This window comes from Anguilla anguilla, chromosome 13 (genome assembly GCF_013347855.1).
Source record: "Anguilla anguilla isolate fAngAng1 chromosome 13, fAngAng1.pri, whole genome shotgun sequence".
NCBI classification, from domain to species: Eukaryota; Metazoa; Chordata; class Actinopteri; order Anguilliformes; family Anguillidae; genus Anguilla; species Anguilla anguilla.
Genome location: NC_049213.1, coordinates 10,947,302 through 10,963,818, shown reverse-complemented (window position 1 = coordinate 10,963,818; position 16,517 = coordinate 10,947,302). Strand labels below are relative to the sequence as shown.

The 16,517-nt window shown below is 38.8% G+C and overlaps 2 protein-coding genes across 2 annotated transcripts; both read right to left on the bottom strand.

Annotated features, from left to right (window-relative positions):
- Nucleotides 1-5,984: 5,984 nt before the first annotated feature.
- Nucleotides 5,985-8,128, bottom strand: LOC118211640 (odorant receptor 131-2-like). Its single transcript, XM_035388996.1, has one exon. The coding sequence runs from the start codon at nucleotides 8,081-8,083 to the stop codon at nucleotides 7,181-7,183; it is 903 nt and encodes a 300-aa protein (XP_035244887.1). The 5' UTR covers nucleotides 8,084-8,128; the 3' UTR covers nucleotides 5,985-7,180.
- A 2,850-nt stretch (nucleotides 8,129-10,978) lies between these two features.
- On the bottom strand, nucleotides 10,979-15,723 carry LOC118210917 (odorant receptor 131-2-like). The gene is made up of 2 exons (XM_035387427.1): nucleotides 14,733-15,723; nucleotides 10,979-13,559 (listed from the first exon to the last, which is right to left on the bottom strand). The coding sequence occupies exon 2, from the start codon at nucleotides 13,352-13,354 to the stop codon at nucleotides 12,380-12,382; it is 975 nt and encodes a 324-aa protein (XP_035243318.1). The 5' UTR covers nucleotides 13,355-13,559; nucleotides 14,733-15,723; the 3' UTR covers nucleotides 10,979-12,379.
- Between the last annotated feature and the right edge of the window lie 794 nt (nucleotides 15,724-16,517).

Sequence of the window (16,517 nt, the reverse complement as noted above, 5' to 3'; positions counted from 1 at the left end):
ACCGAATCACAGCGGCGACCATACCTGTCTGTAGGGCCGGTGCTGCCCCCTAGTGGACAGCACTCCAATGCCCTTCCTGGCACCACAATACAAAAGTGCTGGGACAGTGACACAATTTTTGTTGTTTTGGCGCTATACTCCAGCACATTGAATTTGTAATAAAACTATGGTAAATGGTAAATGGACTGCATTTATATAGTGCTTTTATCCAAAGCGCTTTACAACTGAACTATGAATTTGAGTCTGAAGTTTGAACTGTTAGCTTTAATGTGATGGAATTTACGCTAATATAAATGATCCTAATCTGAAATGAAGTCATTATGTCTAGTACAAGGGTGCAAATCCTTCTCATTTGATGACTGCCTGAAGTCTGCAGCCCATAGACATTACCAGATGCTGGGTGTCTTCCCTGGTGATTCTCTGCCAGGCCTGTACTGCAGCCAAATTCTTGTTTGTTTCTGGGGCATTTGGCCTGCAGTCTTGTCTTCAGCAAGTGAACTGGATTCCACACAGATGATTGACTTAGCCAGTCAAGCAAGTTATTTTGTCCCTCAAAACCTCCCTGGTTGTTTTAGCAGTGTGGTCGGGTTCATTGTCCTGCCCAGTCAATTTTGAGGCATTTGGGTCTGGGCAGATAAGATGCTTCTGTACATTTCAGAATTCATCCCGCTGCTTCTGTGAGCAGTCTCTTCATCATTACAGACAAATGAGCCAGTTATAGTTTCAGCCATACATGCTATAACACAACCTCCCAGATGGGGGGGGGGGGGGGGGGGGGGGGGGGGGCAGTCAAAAAAGGTGTTTTCTTCTTCTTAAAAAAAGAAAAAATGTATTCTTTGATCATCCACTCCATAGAGGTCTTCTGAGTTGAGTCGTTTGCTGTTTCTGAGCTCACTTGGGCGTTCTTTCTAACAATGTATCAAACAATTGATTTGGACACACCCGGTGTTTCGGGCATGTCTGTGATCAATTTAATCAGATTTTTCAGTCTCATGATGCCCTGCCTTTCTGGCATTGGCACTTATTTGGTCCTCATATGGTGAGACAACAGCAACAGACTGCAAATGCACCTTGCAGTACAAATAATTATCAGTTTACAACAAGAATAGGGCAGCTAGAGGAGGAAACCTTGTGAAGAACCAGATTGAAAAGAAGGAGCAAATCCTCCCCTGCCTAAGTCAGGGCGTGGGTTCTCCGCATCCAGCATAATCAAGCCGGTGTTCCAAGACAATCTAAGTCAGAGGAGGACTGGTATATAAGACTTACTGCATAACTGCAGTGTGTAAGTTTCAGTAGTCTGGAAGAATGTACCTGTTGAGCAGTCTTGGTACCTGTAGTCCACACTTGCCCAGGAAGGCCAAGTAACACCAAAGACATTAATAAATCAACTGCTTTACTACTCACAATTAAGCATTAAAGAAGTGGGTTGTGGCAAAGGACCCTGCCCAAGAATTGTATGTCAGGTCACTTCACAACCTGAATATCTAACCTAAAAAAAATCTGAATATATTTTCTGTATTCTGATTCACTTCATTTAAATATAGCGGAGGTTCTTGACATACAGACGGGAGACAAATTAAAGGAAAACATAAATAAATAAGCTGAGAAATATAATGAATGCAGATGCTTTCATACAGGTGTACTGCATAATATAATTAAGCAATGAACATCCTATCATGCTCTGTGGCATGTATAAAAATGCTGAGCAGGCCCAGTTGACCTCGATTTTGGATCAAGATGGCAAGAGGAAAAGATCTAAGTGACTTTGAAAGAGGGTTCATTATTGGGGCACGGATAGCAAGAGCTTCAGTCACAAAGACTGCTCAGCTGGCTAGTGTTTCAATAGGAACAGAGACTAAAGTGACATCTGCATTTAGATCTATGGGAAAGACATCAGTAAATAGAGTTCAAAATTGAGGGCGAAAGCACACATTTGATGACGTGAAGCTCATGCATTTGTGAAATATGTAAGGAAAAACAGAAGAGCAACTTTTCCTCAGGTGACTGAGAATGTCAACACAGGATGTGATCAGATTGTGTCAGCAAGAACTGTCTGTCGACAACTACATAGAGAGGAATATTGTAGTAGGGTTGCTGTGCAGAAACCCCTCATTACAAATATGAATGCACATTTGAGAGTTCAGTGGTGGAAAAACCATAGCCACTGGTCTACAGAGATGTGGAAAAAAGTGATGTGTCTAGATGAGTCATCCTTCACCATGTTCTCACCAAGTGGGCGAGTGCATGTGTGGTGTACACCTAGAGAATGGTGCAGGCCTGAATATTCAACCCCTAAAGTGAGGGGGTCCGGTGGCTCTGTTATGCTGTGGGAGGCATTTTCCTGGCATGTTTCTTCCAGGATGACAATGCCCCCATCCACAAGGCACGAGGGGTCACTGAATAAAACATTGGTCTTAGCATACCAGGCAGTCAAGGGATTAGCCCCAGCATACCTCCACAAGATCTTCAAACCCTACATGCCAGCCAGACCCCACCGTTCCACTACCTCAGGACGCCTGGCACCTCCCCCTCTTCGCACCTGCGTTTCCCGATCCCGATCACGTCTCCTGTCTGTTCTGGCCCCACGATGGTGGAATGACCTGCCCGTGGAGGTCAGAACAGCTGAGACCCTGACCCACTTCAAGCAACAACTGAAGACTCACCTCTTCAGGCTGCACCTCTCCCCATCCCTCCCTACCTCCCTGTAATCTCTAAATTGACTGTAAGCTTAGGGTTGTAACTAGGTAGCTGTTTCGTAGTTGACTTAGTTAATGCACTCGTCTTAACTACTGCTTGTATTTTTGCATAGACTGCCTTGTTGCTGTTCTTGTTTGTGTTAGTGTTAATCAGTTTAACCTACAGGGTCCAAGTTGAACAATGCGGTTGTTCCCTGCACTTGGAACGGTACTTCTCTCTAGGGTTTTCGACACACTTGTTCCTGGTTATGGTTATACACTTTGTTGTACGTCGCTCTGGATAAGAGCGTCTGCCAAATGCCTGTAATGTAATGTAATGAATGGTTTGATGAGTATGAAACTGATGTATATCATATGCTATGGCCTTCGCAGGCACTAGATCTCAACCCAATTGAACACCTATTGGAGATTTTGGACCAGTATGTTAGGCAGTGGTTTCCATCACCATTATCAAAACACCAAATAAGTGAATATCTTTTGGAAGAATAGTGTTCCATCCACCCAGTAGAGTTCCAGAGACTTGTAAAATCTATCCCAAGGCACACTGAATCTGTTCTGGTGGCTTGTGGTGGCACAACACCTTACGAAGACACTTTGTCTTGAATTTCCTTTAGTTTGTCACCTGTCTGTATATACACATTGATGCTCTTGGAAAAATAACAAAGGAGGGAAACTAAATTGGTTCTAGGTGGGATTAAAGGCAAATCCTGCACTAATGTCTGGAAGCAGTTACACAGTAGGGAATAATCTCTGGACTGTTGCCAAATGATGAGCGTAGATTGGCTGAATTGCCCAGCTCTCATCAGCATGTTTTAATGCATATTCTCATCATCTGAACCAGGGACATTCTCACTTCTTCTGTTTTCTGTTTCACTTCCTTTATTCCAAAATGAAAAAACTGTCCCTCACTTATTATATGCATTTTCACACTGTGCTTGTTCATAACTTGACATGCTGAAAACTCAGTACTTAAACACAATCATTTTTCACTGACAATGATTTATGATGTGTCATTTGAGTAAAAGGACAGGGGACTGGGTTAGATGATTAAACTGAAACCATCCCTTTTTGTATTATGCCTCACAGAGGCATTATCTGAATAAAGAAACAGTAGTATCTTGATCCTCTTTTGCATAAATAATGTATTATTACATCCAGGGTAAGTATTAACCTCTGGAGAATAATAATCTTATTTAACTTGGGTTTTCTGAGAGACATCACAAGAATAAATAAATACATAATTTATTTGCTCTGCATCTTTTGCAAGTCTTTGTTGTGTGGTCTTCGAACTATGTTTATATGCAATGATTAGTTCAATTATTAAATTCTTGTAAATCTGGTGTTGTGGAATTTTTGTGGTGGTTGATGATATTTGGCAGAATTTGGGGTATGACTGGATGCTGTAATACCTTTAATTGTGTATGTGCTGCCTATATTTTACATTGGAGCATATTGTATGGAAGAGGAATAGGACCATGAGAATAAAAAATATGATTTAGTGGATTTTAAGAATAAACTTGAAATTTCATGAATAAATCCAAAGTATGATCAAAGTTGCAGTTTTGAGATTAAAGTTTAATGACATTTTAATGATAAAGTAAAAATTTGGAGAATAAAGTTTTTTCAAAATCTTGTTGGGACAAAAGTACAATAACTTACTGAGGCCAATGTCAAACTAATCAGCGGTGTCCACGCTATATATATGGTTTCAATAATCAGAAAATTATTTGTCTTTTTGCCCATGTATGATGTGATGATAATTTTTAATTATAAATTATGAATGTATATTTAAAATAACATTCTTATTTTCATCAGTCAATCAATGACCAGATACACAGAAAACTGCAATGGTACATCAAGAATATATTTTTAGAAAATATGCATTTCGAAAAACCCTACGAAATGTACTTTTTATGAATATTAAAGTGTATTTTATTCAGAAAATGTAACCCCAAGTATATATGAAAATTCAGGATATCGATCCTGATGCAATCAATCGATTTTTTCATGTTTCTTTTCTAAGACTAGTTTGCAAGTTTCGGAACAATACAGCCAAACTAGTAACTACACAATACTTCATTTGCACCATTTTTAGAAAACATAGACCAAAAAGAAAACAAACACTGCTTATAATATTTATGTATTTAAAATACAAGTGAAAGAATAAGGAAAAGACCACTCAGTCCAAAATACTTTTTCAAACATATTTTAATGAATACCACGCCTGTTTCAAAATGTAAACAATACATTAAAATACAATTTTCAGCATCAGATGATTTCTGCAAAACAATAACAGTGAAAAAAGTCTGAAATGGAAGAATTCAGGGATTTTAATGAACAAACCAGTTTCAAAAAGTGCAGGGAAATAAATAGCGAGACACAAATAGGGCTCTGAGATAGGACTAGACCATAAATTGCTTCTCATGGCAAAAAAAATAATAATAATAACGTTTTAAATTTTTACTTTCTATCTCTACGCGACATTCCAAGTACAGACGTTGAATGTAACGCAGACAGACGTATATTGTAACGCAGATCCACTGAGTAGTCTTCTGAAAACCTTTGACTGTGTAGGCTCCAGTATACTCAAAACAGAACGTTTTGTTCAAAACGGCCTGTTTAAATTACATTTAACTGACAGCCAGCTATTTTTGAGTGGATCGATAGCTATTTGTGACTGAATCGGAGCACACGAACTGCGAGAGAAAAGTCTCAAAATTCAAAAAATAGAAACTCACTAACTTACGTCCCGGAATGTACACGTGTCTTGAAACGTAGATGCAGATTTAAAACTTCACAAGCCAATTTTACATTTGAGTATGTCTTATTGCAAAATAAATAAATAAATAAATAAATAAATACCCCAGGAAATTGTCAACTTATTTTTGATTTCCATATATAAAGTATGAGGTATTTCTGCAAAAGGAAAATTTGTATTCACAAATATGTATTCATTTGTAAAAATAAGTTCACATTCATTTAAATGGCCTACACCAAGAGAACAGAATGCAGGGGTCCTATAATGTGGGGGTCTGATGGCTCTGTTATGCTGTGGAGGGCATCTCCCTGGCATGGTTTGGGTCCACTCGTCCCCTTAGGGAAGGGTCACTGCATATCAATACAAAGTTATTCTGAGTGATCACCTTCATCCTATGCTGAAACATTTATATCCTGATGGGAGTGGTCTCTACCAGGATGACAATGTCTCCATCCACAGGGCATGAGGGATCACTGAATGGTTTGATGAGGACAAAAATGATGTGAATCATATGCTATGGCCTTCACAGTGACTAGATCCCAGTTGAACACCTATGGGAGATTTACATTTTGGACTGACTACAACAGTGTTGTATAGTTGTTACGGGGTTGAACATGTATCACTTCTGAATCACTTTTCTTTGGGAATTTGATGAAATTATCGTAGATATACGAAAGCATTGATACAAAGCAGTTTGATTTTGACTCAAAAGCATTGTGCCACCGAAGGAGACACCGGTCCATTGGGATAATCCAGAAATGCTGTAGCAATGGTGATTGGTATTGAGAGTGATACCAGGCATGGATGAAACCCATGTAGAAGTGAAATGCATGCATGGCAATGGAGCAAACCAGTTCTACTGAGCAGCCTGTGGCAGTATACAACTTCGGTATCTGTTTGATTACCTACTTGAGCTCATTCCATCTGCAAAGCCTGTGACATCATGACATATGCAGACGTGTGGGCTAGGCTCTCTGTGTGAGAAACACATTCATGCTTCCGGGCATTAATATTTTTTTGCCACCTGATATCTTAGATTGCTATGTCTCACTAAACACTGTAAGCCTTCTATGCAGAACATAAATATGGTTATGTTTTCACTCAGTTAGTTAGGAAATAAAGACTGAGGACATTATAATTTTCATCTTTGATTTGTTATTGTTTTTAGCACACGATTTTGAGGATATTGAATTATTTGACTCAATTTCAATTTGAATGCAATCTACCGATTTGAACTCACCATTCTTTAAACGAATCATTCACAAGTTGATCAGTTTATGTGCCTTTATCTTTGCGAATGCTGCCCTCTAGTGTTAAGTAATCGAGAACACAGCGTGTATCTTCATTTCAAGATAAAACTTCTCTCCAATTTAAGAATGCAGTGCTAAATTTTTTATATTAGATTAATATGGAGAAAGGAAACCTGGAATCCTAGATCTGAAGCCTCATTTATAAAATGTTCTTGAATTTAAATTTAAACATCCACTTAATATAACTTCTCAAGCACCCTCTTTCGATGGAGTCCATTTCAGTTGTCACAATGTTGGTTAAGTGACATGTGCAGATGTGTATGTAGGCAGTATAACACTACAACAAATTTCTGAGAGTATTAAGTTCCGCAAAGACTGTGTACAATGAGCATACTCTTGTTAGTATATAACATAGCTTTCCCTTTATCTAGTTGGTGTAGAGATTTGTGAAAAGTATATTTTACAATGGCATTTTATTATTGTATCTCCGCCGCACAATAATATCCTTTCATGCACTTAAACAACTTCTGGTCTCTAATTCCATAGATCAGCGGACTTAAGAGCCTCGGCAAAACATTCGAAATGACAAAAGTTGCGAAGAGTATCTTCGTTCTGTGATTCGGAAATAACTGCAGGAAAAACATGTCGCACCAAGGTGCGATGTACGAGAGCATGCACAGCATCAGCTGCGCCCCGTGGAGCAGGATCGTATTCCGAGCCCTTCGGGCTGAAATGGGATCTGTACTGGCGGCTTTCGCTGCGAACAGGACTCTGAAGTAAGTATAGACCAGAGTTAGCCACACGAAGGAAAGGTAAATAACTAGCACTGGTGTAACACTATCCACATGGTGTCGCGTATTGTATACATTAAAGGAATAACACAGAAGAGCTTTGGAAAAAAAACTAAACGGTTGCGTCACAAGTGTAATTACGAGGTCTGACAACGCAGGCACGGCTGCCACACCCCAGGTGATGGCCAGGGCGATGTAGGTTCTGCGTATGGTGCAGACCTCGGCGTGGCGCAGCGGGTTGCAGACGGCGATATAGCGCTCGATCGCCATGCCAGCCAGGTTCAGGGGGGTGTTCTTGTGGGTGGTAGAGCCTATTATAATTACGACGCAACAGACTGGCATTTTGAATAATGGCGAAATATAGGTCGCCACATGTATAGCGACTGTTAATGATAGCATGATCATGTCATTAATTACCATGTTGATGTAGAGTATATACCTCGATTCAGTGTAGAATATCTGGTTAGTGAAGAAGATGGCCACAAATGTCCCATTGACGTAGTTGATGGCTATGCCCAGAAAAACCAGAATGAAGTTCTTGATGAAAGCCTCTTGAAACGAGTCCATACGGTCCCACGTTGAGTTCATATCGGCACGTTTGTCTGTGAAGATTCACTTGCAAAACAAATAAATGTTGGAACTTAAAAAAAAGAAAAAAGTATTCAGATAACAAACATGTCACCATCATAATAAAGATAAAATAGAAAGAATGGAAAGGACTAACACTAGGGGAAAAACCAACGCCTAACAATACACATAACCGACACCTACAGTTCTTTTTATAACACTATATATATATTTTTTATCTGAGATAGTTTAAGGTGTCATAAAACTAAAACCCTAGTGCTAGAATGAAACTTTATACATTATGCAATAAAAATAGTTTCCATTGAATATCTTCCAAATGCAGTTGAATTTTCTTTGTTGAAGTGAGTTTTAGACTGTTCTTTCATATATGATCAAATGTATGTGGTTAGCATTTTCCTAAAAAATATATTTAAACATTTATTTTCATTACTAAGATTTTTTTAAATGCGTGCTGATGAAAATGGGTGAGGTATTTCAAAAATATAATTATAGTAAACTGATACATTCTAATTCAAACTTTATACATAATCTTGAACTGAAAAGGTATGTATTATAAATACATCACAGATGCAATTATTAATCACCAAATATTGTCCATGAAAACTGTCCACTGAAAAACGTTTTGGGACAAAGTCATTTTTTTCTTGATTTCACTCTTTACTCCACAATTTTAGATATGCAATCAAGCAGTTCACATTTTCCGCTTTTATGTAGAAGTATTTTTTTTATCACCATGCAGAAACTGCAGCACTTTTTATTCATATTCATTCTGCCTCTGCTATCACCAGTTACATCACCAGTGAAGACAAGTGAGCCAGTACCTGTGTGACCACCTCCACTCACAGATGGAGTATTGTATTATTGTAATGTATTTTTCTTCATTATGGTGAAAAGTTTTGGTCATCGACTGCAAAGGTCTTCCTTAGCCTAGCAGCCTACGTAGCTCACCAGTGCTTTCTTTCTTCATAATGATGTTCCAAACTGTTGATTTCGATAAACAGAAGGTCTGGCCTATGTCTGTTTTTTCTTATTTCTCAGTGCTTATAATGGCTTCTTTGAATTTCATTGGCACAACTCTGGGCCTCATTTTCACAAAGGCAATCAAAAGGCTAGAATTAAAACCAGATACATACACCTGCACCAAGGAAGCAACTGAGCACACCTGACTAATCAGGAGCACCTGTCCGAAACATTTTGGTGTCCTGAAATGGGAGAACTATGAATAAAACATGCTGCAATTTCTACACGGCGAAACCAAAATGTATAAAAATGCCCTTTAATAAAAGCTGAGAGTCTGCACTTTAACCACACATGAATTGTTTGATTATAATCTAAAATTGTGAAGTACAGCCAAATTAAGAAAAACTATATATCCTTGTCTCAAACATTACGGAGCTCACTGTATTTCATTGGGATGTAGCTGTACACTTCTTATATTATATATTTTTTTAATGACTATATATCACTTGTACCGTTATTAGAATATCCTCAAAGTCTGTTTAAAAAAAGCAGATTAGAGCATACATTTTTACAAATTTAAAAATGTTTTGAGCAGGTAGTTTTTGCCACGCTGATGAATGACAGTTGAGATTCAGAGAAACTTACCTCAGAGTACTTCTCGCAGTAGTGAGAGGTTGGGACAGTGTGTCTGGTTTATATAGAGTAGTCATGTTATTCGTTTTTTCTACATGGCTGTATTGGGAAATGCTATGATCAACTGAAGGGAAGATAAGAAGACTAAAAATGTGGGGCCATTTGAGATTCACTTCAAACTTAATTAGGCTGCACGATTGGCAGGGGTATGATTCTGCTGATCAGAAGCTAAAACATCCACAGCAGCAAAACTCTTAAGATGAATGATTGTGGTAAAATGATTCTGTACACATTATACATTTAAATGTTGCAAAAGTACACATCATTCGTAACTATCACTGTTCTCACACTGCTGCTTACATAGGTTAGTGATTATTTCCTGTCAATCGTGGCTTAGGGTTCCACTTTTAAAAATGATTCAGTTATGAAAATGGGAAGAAAAAAAATCAAGATCTTTGACATTTGGATGTAGCCATGTAGCAGAGGCTCAAAACTTTAGCTGCTGCTGGAAAAAAAAGTAGGAGTTTGTATCTCTGGGAAATGTAGTCAACCTTGGAGGAAGAGTGGATCTGTGTTTAATGTGATGCAAAACATTCTTGCAATTTTACTGGGCTACACAGTTCTCATCAAAACAATGATGAACGTTTACAAAATGACTGTCTATAAAAGCAAATTGAGCCGTTCTGTCTCATCATTAACTCTGGACTCAAAATATAACACTTGGAATATCTGATACTATAGCTATCATTAGTAACTGTTTAAAAACCTGACAGTTCACACTGAACAATATTTCTTCTGAAAACGTTCTAAAAGTCTTGTCAGTCCTGCTTATGATTTTATGGTTTGTTGACCTTAAAGGGATAATTCACTTTAGGGAGTTTATTGATATTCTTTCAGCTTTCTTGTATGTATTTGATTGGCTCATAGTTTTGTGTGTGGTAAAGGATATTTTATAAACTTGCGTCAAGTTCCTGATGACCCATGGGCTTTATAATGGATGGTATTTGGGCATTTCAGAGTCTGTGGTTTAAAGCAAGAAAATTCTCTTCAAAGAACTACTAAGCAAATTGTTCAGCAATGTTATGTTTCTAGAAACTTGATATTAATTTTATAGCATTCATTCACAATTACAAACATAAATATAATTTTTGTTTTTAATTTTGCTGGTATTTCTATCCTTGTGTGCAATGGCGGTTGTGTGCACCCTGAGAAGTACTTTGGACTGAAAGTCAAATCAAACGTAATGCACACTGTGACCCACCCCTGGTAGGGACAGAACTGATGGACACAGAGAGACGCAGTAAACCCAGATTCCTCCGGAGTATTTATTTTCATCCAGACACAGCATGCGAGAAGGCAGTTCGAAAAAATAAACTTCACTGTTCACCCTCGTGGGGTCCTGGTTAAAGTAATAAACATAATAAGAAAGTAAACAAACCAAAAGCGAACTACTGTTTCTCAGCAGTTTTATTTATTTATTTATTTGCCTGTGTTCTTGTGGTCTTTCTGGCAGGGAAAGGTCTCAGCCACGTACTGAGAAAAGAAGCACACTTTATAAACCTCTGCCTGATTGGTTAGTGCAGCCCATGTGCAGGTGCCCACTTAACCAGTGGGCGAGGCCCCAGTTTGCCCCAATTCCTTCTCCCAGACCTGGCTCTCCTGCAGTGTACTTATTCTGTAATATAAATGCATGCATGCAGCCTACGCAGGCATGATGTCAGTGTTGCTCCATTGTTTACATGTAAGAGTGGGCCTGGACGGTCCCTACCTGCAGAGGGGTGGGGATAGTAAATTAGCAGGTAAAAGGTGACTGATTGACTCAGTTCTCACTTCTATGTAGAAAAATCCCGTTGTTCAGATTTGCCCGATTCACCAACCCATGCAAGACATTAAAATGTGTGATTTCAATCATATGTCCCATTTAAGATATTGTTCCAATATTTATTTAATACTGGTTTGAAACCAGTATTATCAGAGGACAATCAGAGGACTCATTTGGCTGTTATATTTTTTGGTTATATGCTGGTGCTGCATCTTTAAGTAAGATAAGTAAGATGACCTTAGAATCAATTCAAAATTATCTTGCAGCCAAGGCAGTGATGCATGTAGTGCTGTGATATGAACTCTCTTTTTCATCTGTTTCAGTATCATTAACAACCTTAGTGATTTTTAAAGATCTTTTTTAAAATGCGCTAAGACAACCTATACTTTTGAATTCAGAAGGTCACAAAAGGTTGCAGTTATAATTAGTTATAAAACATAGATTGCAGTCACATTTTGAAAACAACCATAAAACATCACATTTTAAAATGCCTCGTTGCACAAAAAGCATTTGATTATATACATAGTCAGTTAACACTTGTTTTCATTTTTGTTATGTACTGTGTTTTGGTAGTACAATATAAGTTGTACAGCATCATAGCTTAGACCTGGGTTGCAAAACATTTATGTGAGCTTTTCTCCTAAATTGAAAACTGTAACTTATTTTTTTAAACCACTGCTTTCTGGGTTTTTTTTTTTCTATGATCAAGATAAGAGTCCTTTATTTAAAATTTCTAAACGTTTTAGGCAAACATTCTTATTAAGGCATGACATTTTTGCATAGTTTATTTCTCACGAAATTTCATTAGAACTCATCTGCTTTGGAGCAGTAGTGATAATATGCTTTTGCACAGACGAGCGTCCTCAGCTGAACGCCCTGCTTCACCTTTGGGTGAACTTGACGGCCGGTCTCACCACGTTGGTCCGGCAGGCGATCTGCCTGGCCCAGTGCTTGCGGAACTTCTCGTCCCGGAAGCCGTAGATCATGGGGCTGAGGAAGCGCGGGATGATGTAGACCAGGAGGAAGTTGACGTAGCGGATCTCCACGCCGAACTGGGGGAAGAGGGCGATGAGTGGGGCCTGCATGGACGGCACCACGAAGGCCAGCAGGCAGAGCAGCAGCTGGATGCCGTGCAGCAGGATGGTGTTCCGTGCCTTCCTCACCGACGCCAGGTCCGTGGAGGCTGCCCGCGCTGCCAGCATGATCTTGCAGTAGGTGAAGAGCAGCGTGAGGAAGACGAAGGAGAAGTAGACCGCGTCGAAGCCGCAGTTCTTGTAGTAGATGGCGCGGTCCCTGAAGAGCTGGTATTGGTCGCAGAAGATGACGCCGCGAAAGATGGCGACGGGCTCCTTGGCGAGGGTGATGAAGAGGTCGGTGAGTGGCGCAGCGGCACTGAGGAAGAGCACGACGGCCACCAGCAGCAGGGTGCGCGGGATGGTGCAGAGCTGCTGGTAGTGCAGCGGGAAGCAGATGGCCAGGTAGCGCTCCACGGCCATGCCCGCCAAGATCAGCGGCGTGGCGCGGGTGGTCAGCACGGCCGTCATCACCAGGGGGCAGCAGAGCGAGGCGGGGATCTTGAAGAAGATGTAGCTCACCACGTACAGCGCCGTCACCAGGGTCAGCTGGACAGCGTCGTTCACCACCATGAAGATGAACATGATGTAGCGCGGGTCGTCGTAGAAGAAGCTGTGCCTTGTGAAGGTTCTCACCATGCTGCCGTTGAGCATGCTCAGTGCCAGCCAGACCAGCATGGCCACAATGTTCTTGGTCAGCGCATTAATGAAGCTGTCTTTAGGGAAGCTGACTGCTGTTTGGGAGGACAAATGCACAGCCAAAGGGTCCAGTGTTGAGTTCATATCTTCACAAATAACCTTACGACTAAAAGTAAAACACCAGCTAAGTGTCTATATTATAAAATAATAAGGGTGAAATAAAATTACACAATATAAAGAAAATGAGCAATAAAAAGGAAAGAACATTCTTCAAAATCTAATGTATTCTTTGTGTTTGTTTCATTTGGACAAAAATGAATGCCAGCTGACTCAATGTATAGAGGAAAACCTGAAGAGAGAAAGATAAATAATATTTAATGAAGGCAGTCATAGGTTGACATACAGATAAAAAACAGAACAAGTACCAGTCCCTCAAAAGGCCTTGGCATGGCTTTGAGTTTCAGTATGACATTATTCAGTTAATCTGAAATAAAACATGATAAATAACATAGCAGCAATACTCTAAAGTGATAAGTGAATTGTAATTCAAGTATATTTACATATTCAAATGATATCTGTAGTATAAAATTCAATTCAAATTGCTTTTTTCCTTTACATGTTTAGAGATCTGACATGATTCTGACATTCTGCCAGTTTTACAATTATAACTTCTCAGGTATAGGGAATTCAGGGGTTTGTGGTCTAATGCAAGGAAATACACGCCATGTCACTCCAAAGCAGCACTTGTACTTGTTATGCCTGCACAGGTTGCACATATTAGGGATGGGACAATAGCCTATTACGATAAAGTAAAAGATTGACCACTGAATAATCTGTATAGTTACTATTTTGTTGTTTAAAACAAGGCCAAAATGTTTATATGTTTACATTTACTTCAATAACCTACATGCTACTTTGTTGAAAAAAAGCCTATATTTACCTCTGAATTGTTATTTTCTTAAAACTAGTTATTTGCATTACAAAAATGTTAACATTGTCAACAAGAAAACATTTGAGAAACAGGTGAAAATTGGTATTTTATTGCATCATTGAAGTATGTTTCAAAAATTTCATCTTATTTCAATAATTATCAAGATACTATATTTTAATATTGGCACATGCCTAGTGCAACTTATTCTTGAAAAAGTATGATTAATATAACTGAGTCTGATGCAATCAAGAATAGTTATAATAAACATAATTGTTGGCACAATAAATTATATAATAAAGTTTATATATATATGTATATATGTATGAAAACATAAAATGTCTGTACAAACTGCTTTGGAATTACTTTAAGTATATTTTCTTGCTTTAGACCACAAAACCCTTAACCCTATACCTGCCATTGTAAAGCCGACAGGAAATCAACAACTTATCAAAATACTTAAAATATCTTTCAGCTGTCTGGTCCAATCAAAAACATACACTAAATCTGAAAGTTAACTACTCATTCCAAGTCTTAAGAAATCAGTGACTGTGAGTGCATTGATGTTCAAATGAAGACAGAGGAGTTACGTACCTTGTGAGAATGTTTGCAGTGAGCATCTAGCTTGAGCAAACACCTGCTTTTTATAGAACTGGGCTCCGTGTGTAATTTATTTAGATGTTGTGTCTCCTGTCAGAGATCATGGAATAATGAGCACCTGGAGACCCAGAGTAATATGCCAACTAAAGGCCTTCCAAATAAGTGTATTGGGCATTTACGACATTAATGGGCCATCTGTTATCATGTTAAAGCCAATTAGCCATATTGTTTTGGGGTGAATTGTAGATACAGCAGGTATACACCAACAGTCACTTGACAATGTCCCGCATTTGTCTGACACAAAGATTTTTGAAAAATCAACACATCCATCAACAAATGGATCCTTTCTCAAAGAAACATAACTTCATCATAAGCAGTACATACGTGTTCATAAATGTTAGGTCAGTAGCTGCAAACATATTTTGGATTACTAACAAGTATGTTACAGATTGCATACATTTAGAAAAGTAGATTGAGTTTATGTGAGAATACAGTCCAAAAACTCACACTTTGGACAATGAAGCTGCCAGAAAAAAAAGAAAATGGAGGGTAAAAAGAAACTCATCAGACCTCCAAAATCTTGTCATGGAACACGTAAAGCATTTTTAATTTGTTTTTTCTCCCTTGATTTTTTTTTTTAAGTGCATGAATTTTGCTTTGGTAATGACAGAGACATTTTTGTCCACTCACAAGAGGTTTAACACAGCAAAGCAATCTCCTGATGTATTCCTAAAAAGAAATTGAGAACCCCATCTTTACGTGTTGCATGGTACCCACTCTTCTTATGTGGGAAAGGCATAATGTCATAATGCCGTGGTAAAATTAATCATGATAAGGTTGGTCATTATAAGATTGGTCATGACAATTTCAGTCATGATAAGATTGGTCATGATAAGGTTAGTAATGATAAGATTGGTCATGATAAGGGTAGTCATAAGGTTAGTAATGATAAGATTGGTCATGATAAGGGTAGTCATAAGGTTAGTAATGATAAGATTGGTCATGATAAGGTTAGTAATGATAAGATTGGTCATGATAAGGTTAGTCATAAGGTTAGTAATGATAAGATTGGTCATGACAATTTCAGTCATGATAAGATTCGTCATGTTAAGGTTAGTAATGATAAGATTGATAAGGTGGTAGTGCTATGGTAGTGCTGGCAGAGAGAAAAGAGGCTTTTCCTTGTGTGACAGCAGGCCATAAGCTGATGTAGCGCAGCTTAGACGTCAAGGTGCACATGAATCTCATTGCATTTGCAGAATGCCCAGTAGAAGCATACGAGCCATGCCTTAATGAAAGACCTGTGACTGAGCAATTCAAGCTAATTCTGCTTCAACTTTGTCTTCCCGCAATGTCTGATACTGCAACTCCCAGAGCTGATGACAAGTGAGACTCGATCCAAGTAATAACTGCAAAACTACCTGGTGACGTACGCTGCAGCAAGGACAAACGCACACATGCAACTTAATTTATGGGCAAAAGGGTGCAAGTATAGCATTGAAAAAAAACTAAAAATGAAAAACATGATCCAACAACAGTTCCACGTAACTGGTGGGAGGGGCAGAGTGGATTTGGAGGAGACTGTTTCTTTGTGTAGCAAAGTGGCCCATACAGAATGTGTTCCATTTTGGGATGAGACCTCACGTGGGCATGTGCCAGTGTAATTCACGACACCATTCATTCACTGCAGAATGACTGTTTTTGGTCAGTGTCTGTGTGCCTGGGCTGCTGTAAGTTTCCATTTCTTTTCGGTGACCATCAGCTAACTTTCTTTTTTTC